Here is a 25,582-nt window from a genome sequence, read left to right on the forward strand (position 1 = left end):
AAAAAGAAAAAGCATATGCTCATGTAACCACTTTCTGATGCAAAAGGAGGGATCACAGCTTGGCCCAAAACCCTAATTTATTTTTCTTAAAAGAAAATTTGAATTTAAATAGGCAGGAAAATAATTTCTATATTGTTAAATTAGGCATTAACAATGTCCAATTTTTGTTTCTCCTGACAAGGATAACATAGGTAGTCATGCAACTGCACCACCATTAGATGTTCTTCTGGGGTATATTGTGTCTTTCAGTATCCTGTGGTTCCCCTCCTGCTTGGTGGAGGTGTTGTCATTTTGTGTTGGGTTTCCTGTTAGGGCTTATCCTTGTTTATTGTGGCAGAGTTATCTTTGACAGGAAAGTACAGGATTGCTTTTGCTTGTGGAAAAGATGTGACTTTTATTTGAACTCTGTCCCCTGTGGGATGAGTAATGGTAGGATTTGAGAATTGTGTACCTTTCATGGCTAGCTGCTAGACAAGGATTGAACAGCAGGGATGAAGAGAGCCATATCCCTGGAATAAAATTCCTTCTGTGTCTGATGCATTTATGAGTCTGCTAGAAACTTCCATTTGGAGCACATCTAGGTTTGGCAAGGGTTGGCAAGCATATTGTCTTTTTTGATTATCTAAAGCAGCAGCATGGCCAAGAAGACAGTAGTGATACCAGTTCATTGCACATCTTGATGTCTTCTATGGAAGATACAACATGTGGAGTTAGCTGCAGGTGGAAACTTCATCTTGCCTTTGAAAAACAGGGTTGTCACTCTTATGGTTACAAATGAACTACTGATTAAAAAGCTCTCTAAAACTCTAAAGGCAAAACATAAAAAAACAACCCAAACTTAAAACTTTAAAGCTATTCTTATAGTCTAGGAAACCTCGGTCATAATATTAAATAGGGTTTGAAATGCTGGTAACTATTGTAATTGCTGGACCAGAATCTATTTTTCTAGATTTGTGGTCTCTGTATTTCAGTATTTATTTGTTTTATACTAAGCAGAGGACAAAATCAATGGGGGGCAGATTTATCTGTTTGCAAAATAAAACAACAGTAACACAAAAGTTGTTATGCAATGTTTTCTCTAGTATCCACATGATTGAAAACACAAGTTTTTCCTTGTAATGCATCCAACTAGATTCCTTTTCCTTTAAAAGTTTTTATGTTGTTAAATTGCTCTTTCAAGGGAGTTTTCAAGGAGTTTCTGAATTACACAGCATTTGTTAGAGGAAAAAACTAGAGAAACCTGTGCTGCCATTGTCTTTGGTTAAATTCAGGTCTGTACCTAAATTGCTGCCATTTTCAGATTTTAGGGGTCTGCTTAAATTTGCCTAGACCCAAATCTAGCTATGAATGGTATTTAAGTTCAAAGTTTCTTTTGTCAAAAACTTATTTGTGAACTGTAGTTTTAAAGTAAATGTAAAGTTAATTTTTTTTTTTCAGAGTTAAGAACTTACTGAAAATGAATACTGAAGGGATCTGTGGATAGCTGTCTGTCTTTTGATATGATGCCTACAGCTAAAATAAAGCCAGTTACAAAGGGCTCCACCCCTGTAAAACTTTAGAAGCAGTTTAGAGCTCATGTGTGTGCTCATACACAGACTTACAGAAGCTAGAAACAATTCCAAGGCAGGCGTGCCTGTGTGCATGCTTACGACGCTGGCTTTCCAAAGCAAAAGTGAAAACTCTTGTGAAGAAACTGAGAAGCTGAAGGGGTTAAATGAAATACAACTCTGCTTTTCCTGTGCCGTAAGGATTATTAACCAAACAGAAACAGGAGAGAAGAGCGCTGAAGTGCCACTGTTTCAACAAGAACGATTGGAAAGTGACTTCTGGAGCTTGACTGCAGAGTATCTCCAACTTTTGTGCTCACCTGTCACAGGCACATGCAGAAGGTAGGAGCTGACTTAGTGTTCTGGGCTGTTTCCTGATCCCTCTACCTGAATATCTATTCCCTAATAGTCTTTTCAGTGCTGTTGAACTGTTTTTCATTTCCCACCTTTTTTTCCTTTCCTTTCAATTAAAAGAGTACAGGGGAGAGGAGAGACCAGTGTGTCCTTATGACTACAAAATGTTGTTTTTCAGAAGAGAGAGAAGAAGATGCTCCGTGAGTTCGGTGAACCCGCGTACCTTTGACGCGCGTTCAGTGAATGCCAGCGGGACTCCATGTGCCCGCAGTGCTGTTCCTGCTGTGGCGGCTGGGGGGAGCAGGGAGGGAGGTGTCCGGGAAGGTGTCCGGGAAGGTGTCCGGGAAGGTGTCCGGGATGCGGGGTGAGCCCGCCGGGGTCACACACGCTCTGTCAGCACGTAGGGTGCGAGGCAGATGCAACGGGGCTATGGACTGCAAGAACGGAGTTCTGGCACACGGGAATAAAGGGCTGGCTGGGTGTTACGGCTCCTGTAGCCCCTGAGTGCCATCCCTGGAGAGCTCCGCTCCTGCTCGTGTGCCAGCAGGTGCTGAGGGCCGGGTGTGGCCGTGCATCTCTCCGGTGCTGCTGTCAGCTGCGTGAGGGAGCTGGGGGCAGGCCCGGCCAAGCCATGCCTCAGAGCCAGCAGACCTGGCTGTGAAGGAAGGGGAGCTTTTTGGGACCCCACACCTGAGGGAGCTGGGGGCAGGCCCAGCCAAGCCATGCCTCAGAGCCAGCAGACCTGACTGTGAAGGAAGGGGAGCTTTTTGGGACCCCACACCTGAGGGAGCTGGAGGCAGGCCAGGCCAAGCCATGCCTCAGAGCCAGCAGACCTGGCTGTGAAGGAAGGGGAGTTGTTCGGGATGGGGTCTCTCACACCTGAGGGGAGCCGAGGTGTGAGGCAGGCCAGGGCTGCAGCTCCAGGGATCCCAGAGCTGTCCTGGCACGGAGCAGGTAATGGTCTGGAAGCAATGTGGGAGGGCAGCAGATTTGTCTGGAGCACAGCATGCTCCTTGTGGCTGAGGGGTCAGGCGGTGGTTTGAAACTGAGTTTCAATGCTTTGATGAAGCTTTGAATGGTGTCCTAGGACTAGGAGTAACTAGTATTAGTACAGGAGCCTAGTGAGGTGGTGTGTTTGTTTAGGTCTGCCTGTAGAGACCTTAAAATGTAAACACCCTTGTTTGTTACTTTGGAAAGTGACTACACAAACACACGTTTACCCTTTCTGCACTGTGCTTATGAGGCCCTTCAACAGCTCCTTTGTAAACTGGCTTGCAGCTTATACGTTTTCATCTTGGCTTCTCAGAGATGTACCACACACTTTAATGCCAGAGCATTCCCAGTCTCTGCAGACAGAGCAGCCATGAAAAGCCATTCTTTCAGAGGTGCAGTGTGAGGATGAGCCAATGTGCTGCGCATATTGGACAGCCTCACTCTGGCCTTCCAGGACAAATGGTCTACTCTTACAGGGAGCAAAGGAAGGAGTTTGTGATGAGGAACATGAGTGGATAAAGTCACCAAGTGTCTTTAGTATGGCACTAACTTAAACTAATATTTGTTCCTGTCATTGAATGAATCAATAGACAAAAGGGAAAAAAATTAAGAGCAAATTTGCTATCTCTGGAAGTTTTGTGGGTTTTTTTTCTGTCCAGTGTGAGATAATTAAGACTTCTATTTTGGTCCTATTTTTGTGAAGTGTCCTTACACCTTAAAGGTGTTTGGTTTTGAAATATTTTTCTCTGTGAAATTTTAAGCGCTTGATGGCATCAGAGAAATGCTGGGGTTGGGATAGTTTTTTTCTAAGCATTTGCCTATTCCAAATCTGTTTGCTAGTAAACAATCCACTCTGAATGTAGCTGGTGATAGAATGTGTGTGATGAATGATTTGAGGTGATTTTCAAAGCAAGAGCTTTGTTTGCTGGTCTCTATATGTATTTATGTCATAAGAATATTAGGCAAAAAACCAAAATTGTCTCCATTTTAAGGGAAAGTAGCCACCACTGTGTAAAGAACCTAGGGAATGGATGATCTCCAATGTTGCTGTTCAGTAAGTGCAGTAGCTTCTGATGCAGATCACTTCCCTATTGCTTTGGGATGGACTCTTTCAGATCCAGCTGCTTACCAGCTTGGTAAAGGAGAACACAGGTAGATGTCACCTTATCTGGCTGCTTCAGGGATTAATTGCCTCTCAAATTAGGCACCAAGATTCTTTTGGAGTCTAAATGAATGGCCATGTCCAGACTTGCTAAAAGGGTTGAGGAAACAGGAAAGCGGCTAGGTTGTTGCAACTGATTTTCTTGGTAGCACTTTTTGAGTCAAGGGTGCAAAGTTTATTCTTTTTGTTCTGTTAAAATAGGAGACCTGAGAGAAAAAAAAAAATTAACAAACCCTCTGATCTTGATTTTGCACTCCTTCTTCTGAATATAATATAAATAAGGCAAAATGCTGTTCTCTGCCTCAGGACATGTAGAACTTAGGCTGCCAGAAGGCTTTCTCTTTGTTCAGTGGGGACCTTAAATGTTAATAAAATGTTAACCATTTTGTTTGTTCACATATGTACCTAGTGGCTTGTAATACACAGCAAACAAATAGCTGTTTTGTAAGAGGATGGGAGCTCTGTTTTGTATGAGAACAGCACCTAGAATACACAGGATGCAATTACAGTAGTACTCACAATTAGCATTACAGGCTCATCATCAGCTGGATGAAGAGGGAAATGGTTCCCTGTTGGCATTTTGATGCTCAGTGAACACCAGAAGAAATAGGTTGCTTTGCTCTTAGGTGTGTGGAAAGGATGATACAGAAGTGTTGTAAGCCCTGCAGTGTACCTGGCACAGCTACTGAGCCCAGGCAGTGATGGATGATTGCTTGGATTCAGGACAGTCAGTTGCAGTTATGCCCACTGTATCATGGACTTGTCAAAAGGACTTATTTCTCTCAAAATGATGCTCTGCTGGATACAACTTCACAGGCTCATTTTTTAGCACTCCTGGATCTGAATTGTGATTTGTTGTGGTCCAGTCTTGTCTTGGACAACGAATAATAAGGGTTGCTAGGTGTTTGGGAAGGGACTTTTATACAAAAGTACTTGAGTGGGTGTCTACTCATATGCATAGCCTATCACCAAATAAATTGTTTATGCTTTCTCACACAATAACAAGCTCACCTTCCTGACATGCAGACGTGATGTATAGGAAACAAGTGCCATCCACAGATTGTTTATTTCTCTGCCTAGCCCTTAAAGCAGTAATTGGAGGCTCTGCTTTGGGCATCTGTGGGAGAAACCAGCATCAGAGCAAAGAACCAATTTATTTTTAGATCACACCGTTGTCATTTTGCTGTGATCACACTGTTGAGCATGTGCTTCCTTTGAGAGCTCTGCAGGCACTGCAGTGTGATCACACCCTCCTAAGATCATTTTTTACGAAGTTAATTTTTAGTGACAGATGAAAGATGCTAGGGCCAGTATTCTCAGAGACATCAGCCCCGATTCACCTAGCACACATTCTCCCTCCTAAATTTGTTAATCTAAAGTTCTGGTTTAAGTTGTAATTTTGCTCCATTTTTGTTTCTTTTAGTTCACCTCATGTTACTCATCTTTCTCTTGCACAGTAATGTAAGCAAGCCCACAGATTTCTCTGTGGCAATTTCCACCTTATACCACTGAAGGTGTGTCTACATCACAGTCTGTAGGGGCGATTCCTTAGGGAAGAGATGTACCCGTACAAGTGAGGTGTGTTTGACATGTTTATATATATATATATATATATATATATGTATAACTGAGTTAACTTTAAATGAAAAAAATGATCTTTGCTTTCAGAAACAATGCAGAGGCGGCAGCAGTCAAAACCCACACGAGGTTCAGGATACATAGTCTCCTGTCTATTATTAGTCCCCAAGCAAATTTATTTAAAGGTTTTACAGGTGTTCCCTGTGCATATATACTACAAGCATACTGTTGAATGTAGTGCTAACATCCTCTCAGTGAACAGAGATGTGAATCTTGCAAAGAGAGACAGAGAAAAATTTACAAGGTTTTAAAATCTCCCCTTGAAATAACATTCTTTTTTTTTTAACACATTGCACAGCAGAGAAATTGCTCTGTTTATATTTAGGATGGAATGAAGTTAAATAAATTTTGAAGCAATCTTCTAGCATGAAAATTCTTTTTCCTAAAGAATTCTCAAAAATTTGAATTGTAAGAGATCAGTCTCAGCTGAATGTCTTGCTTAGGTGGGGGTTGGGGAGTGAAGTCCCTCCCACTGTAAGTGAAGAGCAGGTTTGAGACCACCTCTGGAAACTGAATAGGTACAAGTCTGTGGGGCCTGATGAGATGCATCCCAGATTCCTGAGAGAACTGACTGACGTGGTTGTCAAGCCACCCTCCATGATATTTGAAAAGTCATAGCAGCAGGCAAACTCCCCAGTGACTGGAAAAAGGTAAACATTTTTTCCTATTTCTAAAAAGAGGATAAAGGAAGGCCCAGGGAGCTAACACTTATGAGGTTAACAAACTCAATAACACTAACAGGTTTCCCAGAAAAACTGGGGCTGCCCCATCCCTGGAAGTGTTCAATGCCAGGTCAGATGTGGCTTTGACCAACTTGGTCTAGTGGAGGTGTCCCTGCCCATGGCAGGGGGGATTGAACTAAATAATCTTTAAAGTCCCTTCCAACCCAATCCATTCTATTATTCTATTTATAAACAGCAGCAATGCTCAGTGTCAGGTGGTATTTCAGGCCAGGCTAAATAACTCATAGAAATGAAGCTTAAGCTGTGACAGGACAGTAGTAAATGTAAAAGGTTGTTAACCATTCCTCTTTAATTGTGCTAGTTTTTGGGGTATTATATCCTTGTCATGTATTTTCCATAGGCAGTGTGTGGCTTCTTTTAGCAGTGTCTAAATCAGTCTGTGTGCTTGTCATTATCCCTACATGCTCCCAGATTTAATTAACAGCTAAGCACAGGGAGACTACCAAAATAGAAGGCAGAATCCTATCTTTACTCCTTATAATAAATCTCTTACTGCAAAACTAATAGTGGGAGGCTAGTTGCATAAAATTGAATCTGAGCTGATATTAATAGGAAGACAGAAAATTGCCCACATGAAATACTGTATTAGCTCCTGCAAAGGGCTGGCATAGCAATTGCATTTGCTTGGAAGATGCTGCTTCACTGAGACATATCACTGTGGATTTCGGAGAGGAGAACGAGGCAGGTCTGTGTCTTCCCCACCCATGATAGGGTAGGGTGTGAGGCCTTACTACAGTCTCTGTGTGTTGATCTTGCTCTTGAGCCTGATTATTTTTCAGTTGCTGTTTTGTGTGATTTCAGTGTTCAGAGGCTGTTGTGGCTTCCCCAGGTATTGCTGAACTTTCCTTTACTGTAGAAGTCCTCTGTAAAAAATATTGTCAGCCTGTGTCAGCCACACGAAACGATAGCCTTGTGCAGATTCATGTTATGAATCAGCCTGAAGGCTGAGTTGAAAACCATGGATAGAGCAGCCTCGAAGGTGCTTCTGTGTTACCACTACTCAGTTCTCCAGCCAGCTGGTACTCTGCTGCTGTGCTTGTTAGTAAGTTTTTCTAATTTTTTTCTCATTTAACAAGGTGAATTTTAAAGGTATTCTAATTGAAAGTTTGTCTTTCGTAATATGCATAACATGGCCGAAAATACACCTCAGTGGGATTACTTCCTTGATGAAGATTTTTCAAATTCTAACATGTATTTAGAAGAGGTTATTAAATCTGGATACCGATGGTAAAGACACTGCCATAAAACAACTGCTCAGACAACTTATGTTTTCTTTGTTTTCTCTCCTTTCCCATTAAGCCCTTTCAGCCAGTCCTGTGTTTGAACTCATTTATAAACATCTACCCCTTGCTTTGTATACAAACAGCTCTTCATGAATGTGGTTCATTGCATGGTCAAGACAAAGGAAATTCATCATCCTTCTGTTTTAATGGGCACACAGACATTAATTGGCTTATCTTCCCCAACCCAAAGGAAGTAAGACCCATGATTTTCTTTGAAAAATTGTCCAAGAAAGGATGATTTACTGTGTTTGGGGAAGAAAAGCATAGTGGGAACTATCTTGAATGTGATATCATCTGCCTAAAGTGATTTCTTTCCTGGTTCCTCCAGGCTGTGTGATGTGGTCCTCATGCTCTCCTCACTCACCTCACATCCTAAGCAAAGGGAGGTTTTTCCCTATCCTTGATCTCTGTTCCATGGAGCCTCTTTGTCTCCCCACCTTCATCTTAGCTTCTTTCTCTGTGTATATGTTTTTCCTTTTTAATTCTTCCGGCAAAAACTTAAAAGGTCCTTCTCAGTTGTCAAGGCAAACAAAAGCAAGCTGGAACAAAGATATGCTGGATGGTTTTTGAAGCAAAGCAAAAATTATAATGTCTTTAGAAAATGTAGTGAATCTAAAAGCTCAAAGACTTTGCTCTCAGTCAATGACTCAAAAAAATTATGTCAGTGAATAACAGGATGATGATATGTTGCCCATTCTGGCTTCCCATCTCCTTCAAACTTCTAAACTTCTAAAAATATAACATCAAAGTGAGATCTGATGTGTTAAAGGAGAGTGAGTGGAGGAAAGCAAAGGAAAAGGTGTGAGTAGTGGGATCCCTGTGGCAATGTCTGCTTTAGTGCTGGATGTGCTAAACTTAACAATAAGCCATTTCTGTTGATATTGCAGCAGGTAAATATTTATTGCCAGGGTGGGCTTCCTGTATCTCAGAAACTGTACATGCAAAGGCAGCTTCTGTTTCAAGGTTATTTCACAGGGAATGATAGATCCATACTGGGTAATTACAATTCCCAAAAGGGAGATGAAATTACTTGTAAGGACCTGCCAAAGTCAGTAATGCTGGGTGACTTGTCCACTTACCTGAATGTGCAGCAAGATCTCATCTAGATTACACAAGTGGGAACCCTGAAGGGGTCTTTTTGCCTTCTGCCTATGAACCACTCCTAGAACGATCCCTGACCCACACATGTGATATGTGCCTTTGGTCAAAGATGATTTAGAAATGTGGATCACTGGCCAACGAAGCCTGGTCTGTCTTATGTGCTGAACAGAGAATAACACTGGTTGTCCAATTATTTTCAAAAAGGATAGAGAAAACCTGTAAGTGTGTGAGAAATGGAACTCATGAAACTTGTTTTATTCTGACTTTGTGATCTGATTCTGTAGTGCCTAAACAGCTTAAGTTCTTGCTTACACAAGGTTAAGTTATGTATAACATTATTTTTAAGTTTCGATTTCCTTCCTGTTGAAAAGAAAAAGTCATCATATAAATAGATTAAAAGTTCAACACATTTCTTCATCCTGGTCCAGTATCTTTTCCCTCAAAAATGTAACTTTATTGCTTTTGAGACCCTGAAATTAGACAACCGATTCAAAGTAATTCTTTCATATATATACAGGCAATGTAGGTCTTGTTTCCCTCAGAAAAAGACAAGATGGATGATAAGAGGGTGTTCGGAAAAGTGGCCAAGTTTAAGTAAGCAATTTTCTTTGTGCATTGGAAGGCAGGATTTACACATGTGAAGTAAATATCGGAGTCATTAAAACTGTCCTTGATTCTAAAACATGTACATGGTCTTCCTGAAGATTTGACTGATCTTGCTAAGTCTGTCTGGCCCTGGCTAAGAGTTTCTAACTAAATAAAATATTTTTACTGCAGCTCACTGCTGGCTCCACTATAGAGAAGTCTCCACGTCTGCCCATCTATCTTTTCTAGAACTTCTGTTTGTAAAAGCAAAAGCTGCTTCCCTCAGTGTGTTCAGTGTCAAGCCCTGAAATAAGGGTGCTTATCCCAGTTTCCAGTGGTAATGGAGTTCTTGTGTTCTGTACAGTTAGGAAATTCCTGTTATCTCCTCTGTGGTCCTCTCACTGTCCTGTTTTGGAATAGAAAGTTCCTGAGCTGCTAAAGTTAGATCCCAGCTTGAATTTCTCCAATGTTTGTAGAAGTTTGGGTCAGTATCTCCTATAGAAAACAGTCCAGAGCTGAACTCTGAAGCTAATTCTTTTTGATCAAGCTCACAGATGGCTGGAACCACTCCCCACTTCAAGCCTTTTATTTATCTCACCCCAGCAGTTAACACCAGATGTGACTAGCTAGACAATTTGAATCTCTTCTGGTGTATGGGCAGTGATTTCAGCTGGGCACACCTCTAGTTCTGGTTGTTCCTTTCTTCTTGTGAACTCATAAACCCTGAGATAATTTCATATTTTAGCACTATGGCAGGAATTCCTTCTTGTGAGCTTTCCAGCAGCTGTTCCATAGCTTGAGCATAAAGTCACCATTTCCCCTCAGGCTCTGCTGCTGTTTCTGGGTGGAGGAGGGGTGGAGATGCTGTTCTAGCCCGCAATGGGAAAAGGGAGCTGGGGAGGGCTGAAGAAAACTGGAGAAGGGCAGGAGGCTCAGGGAGCAGCAGCTGCTATTGCTACAAGTGAAAGAACTGCAAAACACTGTCCTTTTCATTCCTTCCCCCGCATTCCCAGCCTGCAGTGAGAAGAATGGCAAACGAGCAGAATAAACATATGCTGCTGTACCCCAGGTCCTGCAAGGAGTTAAAGGGCCATTAAATCCAGAAACAGAACTTGACCCTTTTTTTAAGGTTTCAGACAGAGTCTTCAAAGTTATCTGTTGTGGTTGAAACTAAGGCGAAAGGTATCAATGCTGAATTCTACATCCGAGGAAGCTTTTAAAATAACAAGTTTGTTGACACTGAGTAATCAAATACAAGGTTTGTTTTCCAATAGGGAATTTCATAGGATACAGACAGTCCTGTTCTTCCTTCTGCTCATCCTTCCTGGAATCTCTTCACTAGTTTAATAGGGCTGATGGTCTAAATATTTTAGTGATAATTTTGGGACATCTGATAGCAATTTCCATGCAAGTGCAATGGCACAAAAGTACAAGCAAGCACCAGAGCTGTTAACCTCTTGCTGGTTTGGTGCCCAGGGTTGCCCCATACATTGGGTTCTGACTCTAGTTGTCTCAGAGAATCTTTTTCTCCTGTTTGGCTAAAAACATCCAAGACACTAACTACCTGGGGAATGGGAGCACTGCTAGCCCTGGTGACCTGCTCCTCTAGCCTCTTTTCCAGGAGCCTCATATGGTTTGGTCTCAGCTCAGATGGTAGCAGCAGAACAAGGATTTGATTTTCAAGGCCATATCTGTGGACCTGAGAGGTGGCTGGAAATGCAATATGTGAGAGAGGAGTGCTGGGGAAGAGATGTTTTTTTTCCCCCTCTTGGTAGTAGGAATAGAAGCTGGTCTCAAATATTTACCTCTGATACCAATACGATTCAAGGAAGATGCTGCTTTCTCAGTGCTTTTTCCTAGTGCTGTGGACACCTTATAAAGTCATTCAGGAGAACTTTGCTGTTTGTGTACACAGATCTTGTAGCAAAAGGGTCTCTTCTTGCCCATGCTTCTCCTGAGAAAGGATAGGATGCTTGGTAGGGTTGTGACACAGATCCAGCCTGATCTGGTCATTGGCCTCTACAGCACAGACAGCATTCTTTACCTCTTCTGGAGGGTATCCCCAGGTTGTTTCTTCCTTGATTTGAATAGGTAGAGTAGTAGTAGCACCTGTGGGTGATAGAGGATACACAGTCTTCCCTGAGTTTCCTAAAAATTACTAAACCAAAATTAATGAAAGTCTTTTCATACAAAAAGCTCCTATGTCTTCATTTTCTTATTAATCTTATGATTGGCACTCAGTATTTAGGGAGAGAAGTTTATCAGTGTTTATTTTCCCAATTCCATTTTCCCTGCACATTACCATTTTGTACACAGACTTTGGTGCAACTAAATTTTTTTAGTAGCTTTTACATTTAAAAGATAAAGTATTTAGGAACAAATATTTTATTCTCAGTGTGGTGAATATTTGGAGTGTTAAAATCCACGGTATGTATGGACTTGGAGAGTTGTAATGATATCTGTTAATTGAGGCCTAGGACTATAAGAAAAATGGCAGCCCATCATATAGTAACCTGAAATACTCAATTACCAGGTCAAGCAAGTTTCATTTTGGGTATATCTTGGTTCTGATGTCATATCCTCATGCAACAAGGATTTTATATCTATATTATCATTGTTAGTAGTGATACACATTCTGTATTTTATCCAGATTTAGTAGACCAGGCTAAAGGAGCTGTATTTGATGTTTTAATATTAAAACGGATATTGTTACAAGGACTGATGAAATAAACATTTCTTCCTTGATGCTTTTGTGTACTGTGAACAGAAAATTTCTTCTTTAACCTATCCTTTCTATCTTTTTCCAAGTTAGAAAGAAGCTCAAACTAGATAAAACTGTCCTAGGAATATATAGTCCTTTTTTTTTTTTTTTTTTTTCCTGAGCTTAACTGACTGGTCCCAGGGTCATGAGAAAATGTTGATGAGAAAGAGTCAGTCTGTAGTGGCTGAAGTGTCCCTGTCACAGCTGTGAGCTCTGGTGAGTGGTGGTTGGTGTGGGCTGCAACTTAAAAGAGGAAGGATTAAGTATTGTGGTCCCAAATGTGGATAATGCCCCAAATTTAGGAGCTGTTGTATGCTGCCATACCAGCCTATATGACCTGATCTCCTTTCTAGCTCTGCAGAGGGGATGTAACTACTCATGGTGGAGTCTAGCTATAGCTGTCCATGATGACTTGCTGGATTTTAAACAAGCACAACCACACAAGATGAATGTAGGGTACAAAAATGTCAACTGTGGAATTTTTACCTTGGGTTTGTTGCAGTCATTGCAATCTTCAAGTATTTTATCAGGTGTATACATAAAGAGGTGGAGGGCAGACATGCAACAGCATGCACCTTCTAATGTGCCTGGGGATGGTGTTCTCATCATACCAGAGGAAAGTTCAGGGAAATATTCACTCTCAGTAATTATATCCCAGCTTTCTGTGCGGGGTAATTTCAATCTTTGGAGATCTCTTCATCTATCCAGGGAGTTTAGTGGTAAAACTGCTTTTCTTCTTTTCTCTTGATTTTACTTCCACCTCCATTTTTACTTCATGGTATTGTAGCTTTTTCACCAAGCAAACAGCAAAGAAGGAAGCAACCCTGATGAGTAATTTTTCTGTTCCCACAGGCAGAGATGAAGAACTTGTTCCTTCTGCTCATGCTAACAACGTCACTTTCTGCATTTTCAGTAAGTAAATGCTTTTCAGAGCACTGTTACAAGAAATGAAAGATGCTTCTGTTAAGAACTGCCAACATCTGTAACTCAAGTGCTTTGTAGAAAATATTTCTGAATGACCTAATAAGTTCAAGTCATCAGGCCTATTGTGACACATCTTATGAAAAGTCTAACATGGCAATTAAATAATAGAATTCTGGTAGTGCCTCTGGTTCTAGGGATGTTATCTGCAAAGCAGTAATTGCTGTCTCCTGCTTCAAAGCTAGAGTGTTATCACTTGAAATAAAGAGAATGGATTTTTGGTTAGTTCATTTTTCTCTTTTCTTTGGTCTTAGAAATATTAGAGATGTGGTTTAGTTTTGCTGGGAGAGGTTACTTTATGTTAAGCCAATGTGATATTATCAGAAAAAGAATGCAGCAATTAAGAACAGGGATTCCTGTTCCTTTCTGAGTGAGAAGCAGGATCTTTCTGAAGTAAAAGCAGCTTGAGAACAGTTTTCCTGACTTGAAGTTAAACTTTATTAGTGAGTTGGACATCTAAGGTAAAAGAGTGGAAGTGTTAGCAAAGAAAGACATTACTTGTTTGTTAGGTGTAAAGGATCGGGGTGGGGGGATGGAAAGAGGCAATTATCGCTTGTAATAAGTGTTTTGCTTTCTAGGCCACCTTTGAAGATCAGAGATGAGGGACCAGAAATCAAGCAGAGTTTGTTAGTTGCCATATTTTCTCTTAGAGTTGGAAATATGCTTAAATGAGTGCTTGCAGTCTCACATCTAATAAAAAATTGTACCTATGCTAAAAGAACCAGAAAAAGAATATATTCTATTCAGTTCATCTGTTCACCTGCCTATCTCCAATTTGAAGATTTTGGTGATATTTTTGGAAGGAATATGACTGAAATACCCTGAGACTGTGAAGGCTGACATTTCTCTGCAGTTTTAGACTCTACCCCCTGCATGCAATCTATAGTTCCTCTTGAAGCCATGCTGAATGAAAGAAGTTTTGCTTGGCCATCACTTAAGTACAGTTTCCCTGATATGCTGGATCTGTCCAAGTCATGCATTTCCTCTGAACACTGTTTCTTTATATGAATCTACATTTCTAGGTTAAAATGCTGGGGTTTAATTAATTCTGAATAACTCCACATTGTTATTGTTTAAAGTGCTAATCTATTGAATAAATTTTTAGATGCCTTAGCCAGATTTAACAAAGGGCAGAAGGTGCACAAGGACATCAAAGTTACATACAGAAACAGTAAAAATTACTGTGAGGACAGAGAAAGAGGAGATCTTACTATTCTTCCTGTGGAGGGAAAGGTAGAAAACATGCACAATGATAATTTTACTGGGTAGGACCAGTTTGTTTTGCCCTATAACGTGTTTCCAGCTATGTCACAAACATGTGTCTAGAAAAAAAAATTAAAAGATAGGCAACTGCAAATTCCCCCAATATACTTCTAGTTCATGAACCCTTTGAGCTTGATATGTCTCGGTTTCTCTTCCTCCTTTGGTCAATGCCTCCTTGAAGCCATAATGCCAAGATCCTGCTCTTGAGAGCTAAATATCAACTATCATATAATGATTTATTAATATTCATTAATAATTAATAAATAATAGCAATTTGGGATAGGATTTGTGTTTCCCCTGTGTGTCACTTAAGTTGTCTACATTAAATATCCACTGACATTTTAGTGATAAATTGCTTTTCCTGTAATGTTTTCCCATAGTTCTTTGCAGTATGTCTCTGGTTTTCTGTTGTTCTTTATTACCCTATATTACCCTTATCATCTGCTTTCATTACTTCTGTGGTTTTGGCATAAGTAATAAATGTGTTGAGGCATTCCGGTTCCTTATTGAATTCTGCTGCTAATGTCAGTAGTGGATGGAGATTTTACTTCTTCTTTTGTCTTTGGGCCACCTGCACATCATCCATTGAAGAACTGTCCTGACTGCTTAACTTCCTTTGTAGCTTTAGTGAAGGATTTTTTTGGAAGTTTTTTGCAAATCTGAGTGTATCTGGCAGGTTACCTTTGTTGGTGTGTTTGTGAATTGAAGAACTGCAATATTCTTAGAAGGATTTACCTTTAAAAGTCTTATTGACTTTTCCCCAAACATCCTATATTTATGCAGGTGCCTGCTACCTCTTCTCTTTGTTATAAGTTCTATTAATTTATCACTTGCTCTGTGAATGCCCAGTTCCATGGGTTCCCCAGGATCATTTTGTAAACTGGTGTCAGATTTTCCACTTTCCAATAATCACATGTTGAAGTGGATATGGCTGAGAGGGTTGTCTGCTAGTATGTAACAGTTTATCCATTTCAACCTTGAGTTCCTGTTAGGCCTCTTGGATAAACAACTTCTGGTGACTTCATACTGTGTGTTTTGTCCACTTTTCCAAATAAGTTTGGGGTCATAAAGTTTACTCACAATCATCCTCTTTGTAGAGTTTTCTGAATGTGCTGCATTTCCTCCACAAGGATTCCAAGAATTAACTTAACTTCTCTGCAATGGCTGTATCTTTTTAGAGTTCTTTAAATCCCCTCCTCATCTCCAGGCCACCTAGAGTTTCTGGAAGCCTTTCCATTTCTGAAAAGTATCTGGTACCTGCTCTGCCCGCTGCCCAGCAACAGGGCACAGTCCTGTGGAGCAGCACATCCCTGGCTGTGCAGGCACCAGGCATGCACCATATCCTCCCCAGCTGACAGAAAATCTGTGGGTGTGAAAGGAGCCAGCTGTAGGGTGGACAGCCCAGAGAGAGGTAGCACAGGAGGAGTGTTGAGTTGAACAGGGAACATGGGAAAGAGCTGGGAACCATGAGGGAGTGGGTTTAGTGATGAAGGGAGAATCTGAAGCGTTTTGAGAAAATGGAGGTGTTGGGGAACTGCTGGATTTTACTGGATTTATTAGAGGGGATATGCTAATGAGCCATGGCTAGGGTGAGAGTGGGATGAAAGATGTACACAGTGAGTGTAAACCACAAGCCATTAAAGCTAAAAAAGCCTGGGTTTTTTTCCTCATCTTTGTAAAGCAACTTGTTTTAATAAGATACTACTTCTGCACCACTTTGTATTGTGCTTCCTGCTGTCACCATCTTGTTCACTTTCATTCTTGTTTTTCTAGTTTTACTCAAATACAATTCTTTGATTGCTTATTCATTATTCATAGAAATGGTACTTGGCATTATTCACCTTCAAAGCTCTTTGCAAGCCTGCTGTGTCTGAGCCAAGATCAATGGTTAAAACAGAATTATTAAAAAAATGCTTTGCTGATGTGGTTTGGATTCATTAGCTCATTTTTGGCAGCATTTTTGGCTAATATCCTAGCTGGTTGCTGATGGAGCCATCTTGAAAATTCATATTGGCATAGCAGCAGATATCTAAATTATAAATATGTAAGATATACTGAATGTTTTCAGCTTCCTTTCAATTAAGTTTGAGGGTTGGATATGACATGTCATGCAGAGCTTAGCTATGTGGAAATATATTATTGGTGATGATCATTGTAGTACAGGGTAATTCTTCTGGATATAGAAAGGAGAAGGAAATTATTCATATCCCAAAGAGCACATGGTCTAAGGACACACTCCACGTGGGTTGTTTTTGGTAGGATCCTGAGGGCACTACTAGGCTTTTCTGACCCTGACTGGACCCAGCCCACTGCTCAGGACCCCCTTGTAGCCTCCGGCGACTGCTGGCTCCTGCCCCAGCACAACTCTGCCTGGCCAGCCATGGACACTGATGAGCCAGGCCCAACTGCAGTCCCACCTCCCAGCCTGGTTTCAGGTGGAGGTGCCCAATTCCCAGGGCTGGGGCGGTTCCCTGGCTGACTGTGCTGTCCTGTGAGAGCCTCCCACTACTGGCTCCCAGCCCACAGGGAGCAGCCAACCTTTGGGGACACCCTGACACTTTTCTTTCTTTTTCCCTTTCTGTTATTAACTTTTCTCTCAGCAATTAACTTCTCCCTAAGCACTTATTATTCAATGTTAATGAAGTTGCACATTTTCATTGGACACTTCTTACTTGCCAAGACTTTGGCAATGAAACCATTACAGTAGTGGTGTTAGTTTTCATTTGTAAAATATTTGGCTTTCATCCTTCTCTCCCACATGTTTCCTAAATGATGCTACAGTTCAAGTTGTGTCAAAATAAACATTAACCATATTTCAGAAACTATAAACACCAGAAAGTAGATATTTATCAAGTAATGCAGTGTTATTTCAAAAATACTAAGAAAGGTTAAAGAGAGAGAGTCTGATTTTGACTGTAGTTTTCAGCCATGGAAACACTACATAACTGTAGCACCACATTGCTCATTTTATCATTGTTAGCAATATCTGATTTTAGCGGGAAACAGCTGGACAGGGCCTTGTCATCAGCCTCTGTTTCCCGCCATGCTCTCCCTGTTGGCATTGAGATTTGTATCTGATCCCAGTGGAACCTAGCAAGTATGTGAAACAGCCCCAGAAGGCACAGTAACAACGTTTCAGTGTCCAAAATGATGCTTCAGCTGCATCTCAATAGGCCAAAGCTGTGCAGCCTTCTAGGCTAAAAGCAGAAGTTCTGACCTGGTCCATAACCTCTCAGGCATAGCGTGGTTATCAGTAACCAAGTGCTTTGAGCAGCGACTGCTGGAGTGGTGCAACAGGATGTTTTGTTGCTGTTCATCAGTCTGGAAAGGCAGCATCAAAAAAAAATCACAAAATAATTCATTGTGACTGAGTCCTGAAAGATTCCCAAGGAGCAAGGGGTAAGAACTTACCTGGGGTGTAGATTGTTTGGACTTGTGGCTGCAGAACTTCACTACTCACTTGGGACTGTATACTAAATTGATGTTTGCTTTGATAACTTGCTAGTATTTGAGTTGCAACCAGGCACTAGGAAATTATTCCCACTGAATCACTTGTCCACAGTTGGTGATATGAACTATGTGGATCACTGCATGCCTGCAATGCCTTTGTCTGGGAAGAGCAGTCCTCTTCCCATGCATAGTTTCCTATCCATCTCATCATACTCACTGGAAAGTCTTTCAAGGACCCCTTTTAAAGTGTTTCTATATAGTAGCAGCATTTTCTGTCTTTGTGAGTCAAGTCCCATTCATAGCTTCTCTTCCAGTGCATGTTTCATACACAAAAATAAACATTACATTGTACATAATAAGCTATCTAGGACACTTCTCCCAGATTCTTTTGTTTGCATGTGATGCATACTGGAATTGTCTTTGCAGATGAGGTCTGGAGGTCCAATGACTCAGAGGCGTAGCTTTTTACTTGCTGATGATATCAGATACAGTTGGCCTGGTAACAGCAGATGCTGCAACTGCGTCAGCAATTTGTCCGACTAAGAACTGAAGAAAGCAATGTAGTGTTCATAAAAATGAAATCCCTGGCCTTCTAAATTTCTATACCACAGCAGCCTGTATGCAAATGAGCTCTGAAAGCCCACAGTGCCAGGGTCATGGGCAGTGTCAATATTGCCAGAAAGGATGCATTGCTGGTGTCTCAAGTGGTGATAAAACTTGGGCATTAACTGACTCCTCTTTGGGAAGTTTTTAGAAGTCAGGGAATATGGTTGTATGCATTTTCTCACTTCTCTTGAAGCATTAACATATACACTTTATGCAGCTAAAGAAACTGCATTCTTGTATGCATGTCAGGCTGAAGCAAGGGAAGAATGGAACCAAATTAATTTGTAACAGTGATGAAGATTGTAGATTTTTCATTCTGAAATCTATGAGGGAATGGAATCTAGTTGTCCTGGCTGACATGAGATAAAAGCATTCCAGAGTCTGAAGAGAGCAGAAAGAGGCTTTTGGAACAGAAACTGGCTGACAACATCTAAAAATATAGTGTTATCAGGTTATGTAATAATATGTTTATTATTTATTATAAACATGCAGCTTTATCTTTGCCTGTACACACGTGTGCAGTTACTGAAGTAATGAGGACCGTAGACAGATTTCCAAATATGGGAATTGGGCCCCTATTAAAATGTTTCTCTGTTTCTCTCTGACACTGTACAGCTTTGGGAGGATTCTTTTGTCTGATGCTCCTTTTGGGGTATACATAAATGGAGTGATACTGAGAAAAATGATTGTTCCGGCACTCTGTGGGTGAATAAGCCTTACAATAAAGAGTCCCTGCAGATTTTACTCTCTATAGAAGGAATAAATAATTCTAGTTCTGTAGGAGGGATATTGGAATATTTATCAGGGTGGTGTGTGTGTGTGTCAAGGAAGGGCTTTCTATCCTAATTGCCTTCCAGTAATCTGACTTTCAAATGCTCTTCCTTTGGATTTTTATCTACATGTTTCCTTCTCCCTTATGCTGACTGAAAGGTCCCTTGTTTCCAGGGTGAGCTAATACTGCACCTAAATCAGTCAGTTGATACAGAGGAATAAGACTGCCGAGAAACAGAGCAGTAGCATATTTTATTCTTTTGTAAGTAAGGGAGGAGGGATTACAGGGGGAGGAATTAGGTGTCTGAAAGAAAAACCTGGAAAAATAAGATTTCTGAAAAAACCTTGCTGAAAGCTAAAACACTATTGTTGGGATTATGACCAGAAAGGCAAATGAGAATGCAGAAGACAAACAGTGAGCTGAATATCTGAAGTGAAAGAGTGGGAGAAGGGTTTGGCACAGGGTCAGGGAGATGTTGACTTGGCCAAGAGGAGGTACATAGAAGAGGCTGTAACCTGGGCAGTGCCACTGAACGAACAGGGCAAAGGCAAACAGAGTTAGTCAGAACCAGAAGTATTAGAAAAATTGCACAGGACTGTGTGAAGAAAAGTAAGTAGCTGGGCTAGGAAGAAAGTGTTTCACATTAGAGAAATATAGGTGATAATTTGGGGTGACTCTGCAGCTAGATCGTTGTAGGTAATTTGGTAGTAAATGCATAGGTATTATTGGGTAATAATTTCTGCCTGTTGCTCTTCCAGCAACAGGGAAATATTCCTTAAAAGAGGGTGAAATAAAGAAACAGCACTGTAACTTGGACCTACAGTAAGGCAGAGTGTGTGTGTGTGTAAAACTGTAAAACCTGTCTAAATTACAAGAGAGGATTAACCCATGCATCCTGCCCGAGTTGGACTCAGGATGATTGGATGTTTGTGGAAGCTGAATTGGAAGTTGGATGATTTATTAGACTAGCTCCTATTTCTAGCAGAGGCTTAGATGTTTGTGTGTGGAGGCGAGTTAGATCACATCACAATAATTTTTTACCTTTTTCTCTTGGCCTGCCCCCTCTTCACTACAGCAGATGTCTCAGTACCCAAACAGCCTGCAGTACCTTCTCAGTGGTACAATTGTATACATAAACTGCCCTAGAGGTGCAGCTGCACAGCAAACCCTGTTTTTACAGTGTCACTCACCACGTAACCCTGCCCTTACCTTCTTTTTTCAAGTAGAATTAATCCTACTGCATCTTGCAAATATTAATTTTTTTTCCTTAAGATATTGCCATTCTTCCCACTGACCACACATGTCCTGCTGTATGTGGATCCCATCAGCTGCAGGAGGCCTTTTTTTCTGAAAATATTATAGTTCATATATTTCCAAGACAATGTATTTTGGTTGGTTCCATCACACTTGTAATTTTTTCTCTATATTAATATGGTTATTTCTCTTAATGTCAGTATCCAACTTTATAATAAAAAATTAATAAGGGTTTTGCAAATGATGGCCCAAATCTGACATCATCATTGGACACAGTTGGGTAAGGGGAATAAAGGTCCACATGTGGAATTCTGTTGCAGTAAAAAGTGTGTTCTGGGGATTTTCTTTCTGCTTCCTTTGCTTCTCTTAAGTATTGGACTTAGAGCCAAGGATTTGGGTTTAAGTGACTCTATTGATCTGGTGTGGAGTGGAGGTGCTCAAAGCCCCTGAAGTAATGATTTGCCTTTGCTGCCTTGCTGAGATGATGTTATCCTCTTTTAGATCATTATTCAAAAGTGCTGAAATCCTATGAATAGACAAACAGTAGCAGTTAAGAGAGATTATGAAGCTTGGATGTGCTGTGTGCTGTATGGCTTCAGGAAGCTAATATTCCTGGATACTAGAGACCTGATCTTTCTGATGTATTACTGTGTGCCACTTTTCATGTTAGAAATACAGCACAGCACGACAGCCTTTTTTGCAAGAGAACACAAAGGATCTCTGTTTCTTTTTTTTTTTTTTTTCCCCTGTGTTGCCATGTCTTTTTGCTATGTCTGTGGGGATCTTTATTTCCAGGGCCGCCGGATGAAACGGCAGGTTGATGTCTGGGGGAGCTGGAGTGAATGGAGTAAGTGCAGTCGCAGCTGTGGCGGTGGAGTCAGCTTTCGGCAACGGCACTGCTATTCCCAAAGGTGAGGTCTAACCACCTCTTTTTTTTTTTTTTTTTTTGCTTTTCTTTAAATGTGTTGTGCTGTTACTGAGCTCCTGCAATTATGTTCCCAATACATATCCAGAAAAAAAACATTTTGTGTTTGATCCCAGGGGACTGAGCTCACTTTGAGATGAACCTCAGTTTCAGTCTTGTCACTGCTGTTTTAAGTAGTGCCCTCTTCAACACACGCTTGCTTTGGCTCCTTTGATAGAGCACAGCAATTTCTCTGTGAGATTTGAGGCTGTGCAATCAGGGGATTGGCACAGTAGCAGCTGCTCAATCAGGTCTAGTGTGGCAAGCCCTGAGGGAGATGGAGAACAGGCCAGAGCAGTTGGTTTCTCTCCTGAGAGCTGGTGACAGTGGTGAGGTTTCCTCAGGTTTATGATTCCCAGGATGGTAAATTGCCCCAGAAGAAATGGAAGAGTGAATTGGGCTCAAGCAGTGTTAGCACTGTGCCACCTCATGTGCAGCTGGGTTAGCTGCATCCTAATGAGGATGATGACTGGTACTTTACCTGTTGGGAATGATGGACCTTAGACATCCTGTTGTGGATGAAAACAAAGCAAAGGAGGGGGAAAAAAGCCAGACTCCTAGTAATATCCTGAAATAAACAACCTCTCTCTGTTTAGAGAAATGAGAGGAGGTTTTGTAATAGAAGAAGCTAGAGTTATGAAACTGCTGCTTCCCACACAGAATAAAGAAAGGTCTCTTTTGCCCATTATGGTTTATACCTGACAGAATCCCTGGAGGCCTGTCTCTTTATTTTAGGAATACTGAGGTGTTAGACATTGATTGGCTTTTTAGATCAGCTTCCTCCATAATTATTACTCTCAATAGTTCTCAGCTGGGGTCATTTGACTGGACTAAGGATGTTGCATACTTCCCATAGGCTTGTTTAGCTCTTCCTAATAAGGGATCTGTTGTGCCCAAAAAATCAAGATAAATTATGTACGAAGATATTCTGAATTGGCCACTATCCTCATGATGCTCCTAACATGTCTTTCTTGTATGGACACCTCAACCCTTTGCTGGTGGATGATAGACTAAAATCTCAGCTTCCATTATTTAGTTGAAACATGACTCTGAAGAGCTGTACTGCAGTTGTTCATAGTGTGTGTCTCGTTCATGCCAGAACACAAACCATAGCATAAAATACCAGTAGTAGACACCAGGTTGCTTTGGTTGTGAAGAAGTGCATTTTAGTTATTTTGGGAACTCTGTGAGGGTGATATGCTCGGTGTGAAGGTAATTTGTAACATCTGCCATGAGATGACTTTTTGCACATGTATTCTTCAGAGAGGTCCATGTATTTTTTCTGTCTTCCAGGACAGAAGGTCCTTCCAGTTGTGTTGGACCAACACGAAGCTATCAGTCATGTAATGTTCAGGTATAGTGCTCTGGTTTTAGTTTTTCTTGCCTATTGCTCCTTTTCCCCAGACAAACACCATTCTTATTCAGAAATAACATGTGATTAATAGTTCCTGTTTCTCTGATGTCACTGGTGCATGCAGTTCATTAACAGTATCCATTCAAAAGTATATTGAAATTATGCCCCAATTTAAAGGGGAGGAATAAGAATAAACCCCAATTTTTTATTGTATACTTTATTTTCCTCCTTTTTTATAATACTCCAATACAAACCTTTTCTCTTCCAAACAGAACTGCCCAGAAGGCTCCCGGGATTTCCGGGCAGAGCAATGCGCAGAGTTTGATGGGACAGAATTCCAAGGCAAGAAATACAAGTGGCTTCCATATTATGGAGGTAATGATAAACATGTGGGGTTATACTTCATTGCTACCTATCAACAACAGGTTTTGAAATCACTGCAATGTTTTTTACTGTAGTATCCCTGTAGGGTACTTCCTTAGTTGGAGTAGGGGGCAGGAGTTGGCTTTTGCCAGCAGCAAAGCCTTGCTGTCTTGAAGACGCAGGATGGGCTGAGAAACAGCATTGCAGCAATACGTACTTGTCTCTTGTAACAGCCATTCCTTCAGAAACATTGCTCCAGGAAATCTGGAACTGGTTGCAGCTAGGTTCCAAAGTATTAGAGGAGCAGAAGTTCTGCTATATTTTCCAATATTGTCATAAGAATATTAGCAGGGCACAAGAGAAGCAAATGTATGTAATTAATGAGTGCTTCAGAAAATATGAGATCTATTTCATCAGCCCATGCTTTCTTGAGCAACCAGCTCAGAAGGCAGGTGTGGGAACCAGGGGTCCTTGCTCTGAGCTTTGATACAGTCTCATTCACAGTTGGCTAACAAATTATGAGGGATTTTAAGATGGATTTAAAGGGTTTTTGAGTTGTTAAAATAACAGTTCTGTATTAGCACTTGTTCTCATTCTAGAAAGCCCTGTACTCCAAGGGAGTATAACAGCAATACTATAAGGAATAATCAAATATCCACTTAGACCAATGTCCCCTGAGGAAATATTTGCGTATGGTGAGATTTTGCTAGGGTATTTTTCCAGCCTCCAGGACTTTCTGACCTAGAAATTAATTCAATATCTGCCACTTATTATCAGTAGACCCTTCTGTTTCTTCTCCTGTGATCTAGAACTAGGCTACTGATCAGTATCAAGCTATTATATAATGTTTCCTTTTTTCTCTCCTACCAGCACCTAATAAATGTGAGTTAAACTGTATTCCCAAGGGAGAAAACTTCTACTACAGGCACAAGGAAGCAGTGGTAGATGGGACTACCTGTGAACCTGGCAAGCGAGATATTTGTGTAGAGGGAGTTTGTCAGGTTAGTCATCTTGATACTTCCTTCATTCATCATTGGGTCTGTCAGTCTTTCAGTTGTCTCTCTTTGCTCTACTTGACCTTTCATAATAGCATCAGAAAAGGTGACTCACTCAGTTTCAGGGTGGTGAGGAGCATGTGGACAGCATTTATCTGTCTCTGAATGTGAAACAGTCGATAACAAATTTGTAGTTTTCTTTGCCCTACCCTGACTTTCCAGGCGCCCTAGATTCAGGCTTTTTCAATAGATCTGTCCAGCATTTGGCTGTCTTTTTCCCCCCTCTGTCATCACAGTTTACTCCTATGAATGCTCCTGTGCTCTGACAGGCTGTTGGCTGTGATAATATGCTGGAATCTGCCAAGAAGGAGGACAAGTGCCTGCAATGTGGAGGAGACGGTAGCACCTGCTATGGTGTGAAGGGCACTTTTGATGTGGCCAGCCTCCCCAAAGGTACAGATGATCGTAGGTAGTTTGGGCAGGTGAGAAAGGAGAGAGTTAAACCAAAAATCAACTGCTGCAATGGCTGGTGGGGACACCTGCTCCCGTGATTGTTATAGGCATGCTTAGATGTTAATTTGAAATATCTGTGCAGTGTGTAGCCTTAGCGTCAGAAAAGGTACTCTTGCCTTATCATGGAAATCACTTCCTTAATCTGTGTCCATGCTGGAATACTTGCCGTGATGCTGATGTCTTTCCCCACTCCCTCTCCAGCAAGTGCTATAAATGGACCATAATAGCATCACCATAATAGCACCACCATACACTGCCTTCGTGAGGCTGTCCAGTGTCTTGATAGCTCCACCAGGACACGTGCAGGGAATCCTAGAAATGGGAATGCATCTTCTGCATTTGGCCAATTTTGAAAAATTTCAAGATGTCAACTGCACTTGTGGTCACATCTCTCATGTTGAACTCCAATATGATTCTTGCTGAAATTTCAAAGATTTAAAAATGTAGAAAATGGACTTTTCTGAGGTGTCATTGGAGTTTTTTACATGTGGATTAATATGTGGATAATGTAGGGAGAGGTTATTCAGCATGCAGTTAAAGTGATTATGGAAATGCTTCACATTACCATCTAAAAGCTCATCTAGTTATTCAGGCACAAATGAAACCATGAGCATCTCTGGCACAGAGGAGTGGCTGTATGGCACCCACAGTCAGATATTGAATAATACACCCCCCACTTTTTTTTTTCAGGTTACAATCAAATCTTTATTATCCCTGTGGGAGCCACAAGCATCCAAATTAAGGAGGTTAAGCCCAGCAGGAACTTCCTAGGTATGATTGATGTCAGAATCTGTGTATCAGTCCATTTGGATTCCAGCCATTATGCTAAAATCTGATTTTAAGGTAGGGGTTTACTTTGATATGGCAGAGTGAAAAACTGAATATCAGGATCTGAATATT

General features: G+C 41.1%; 1 protein-coding gene across 1 annotated transcript in view; it reads left to right on the forward strand.

The window, feature by feature from the left end:
* The first annotated feature begins 1,624 nt into the window (after positions 1-1,624).
* PAPLN (papilin, proteoglycan like sulfated glycoprotein) overlaps positions 1,625-25,582 on the forward strand; it is a 50,044-nt gene continuing 26,086 nt past the window's right edge. The window contains exons 1-8 of the mRNA XM_033063771.2: positions 1,625-1,889; positions 13,020-13,079; positions 21,289-21,404; positions 22,751-22,811; positions 23,084-23,186; positions 24,045-24,175; positions 24,499-24,622; positions 25,373-25,453. Of these exons, the coding sequence (XP_032919662.1) occupies positions 1,881-1,889; positions 13,020-13,079; positions 21,289-21,404; positions 22,751-22,811; positions 23,084-23,186; positions 24,045-24,175; positions 24,499-24,622; positions 25,373-25,453 (685 nt within the window). The 5' untranslated portion in view covers positions 1,625-1,880. The remainder of the gene's footprint in view (positions 1,890-13,019; positions 13,080-21,288; positions 21,405-22,750; positions 22,812-23,083; positions 23,187-24,044; positions 24,176-24,498; positions 24,623-25,372; positions 25,454-25,582) is intronic.

This window comes from Catharus ustulatus, chromosome 6 (assembly GCF_009819885.2).
Source record: "Catharus ustulatus isolate bCatUst1 chromosome 6, bCatUst1.pri.v2, whole genome shotgun sequence".
NCBI classification, from domain to species: domain Eukaryota; kingdom Metazoa; phylum Chordata; class Aves; order Passeriformes; family Turdidae; genus Catharus; species Catharus ustulatus.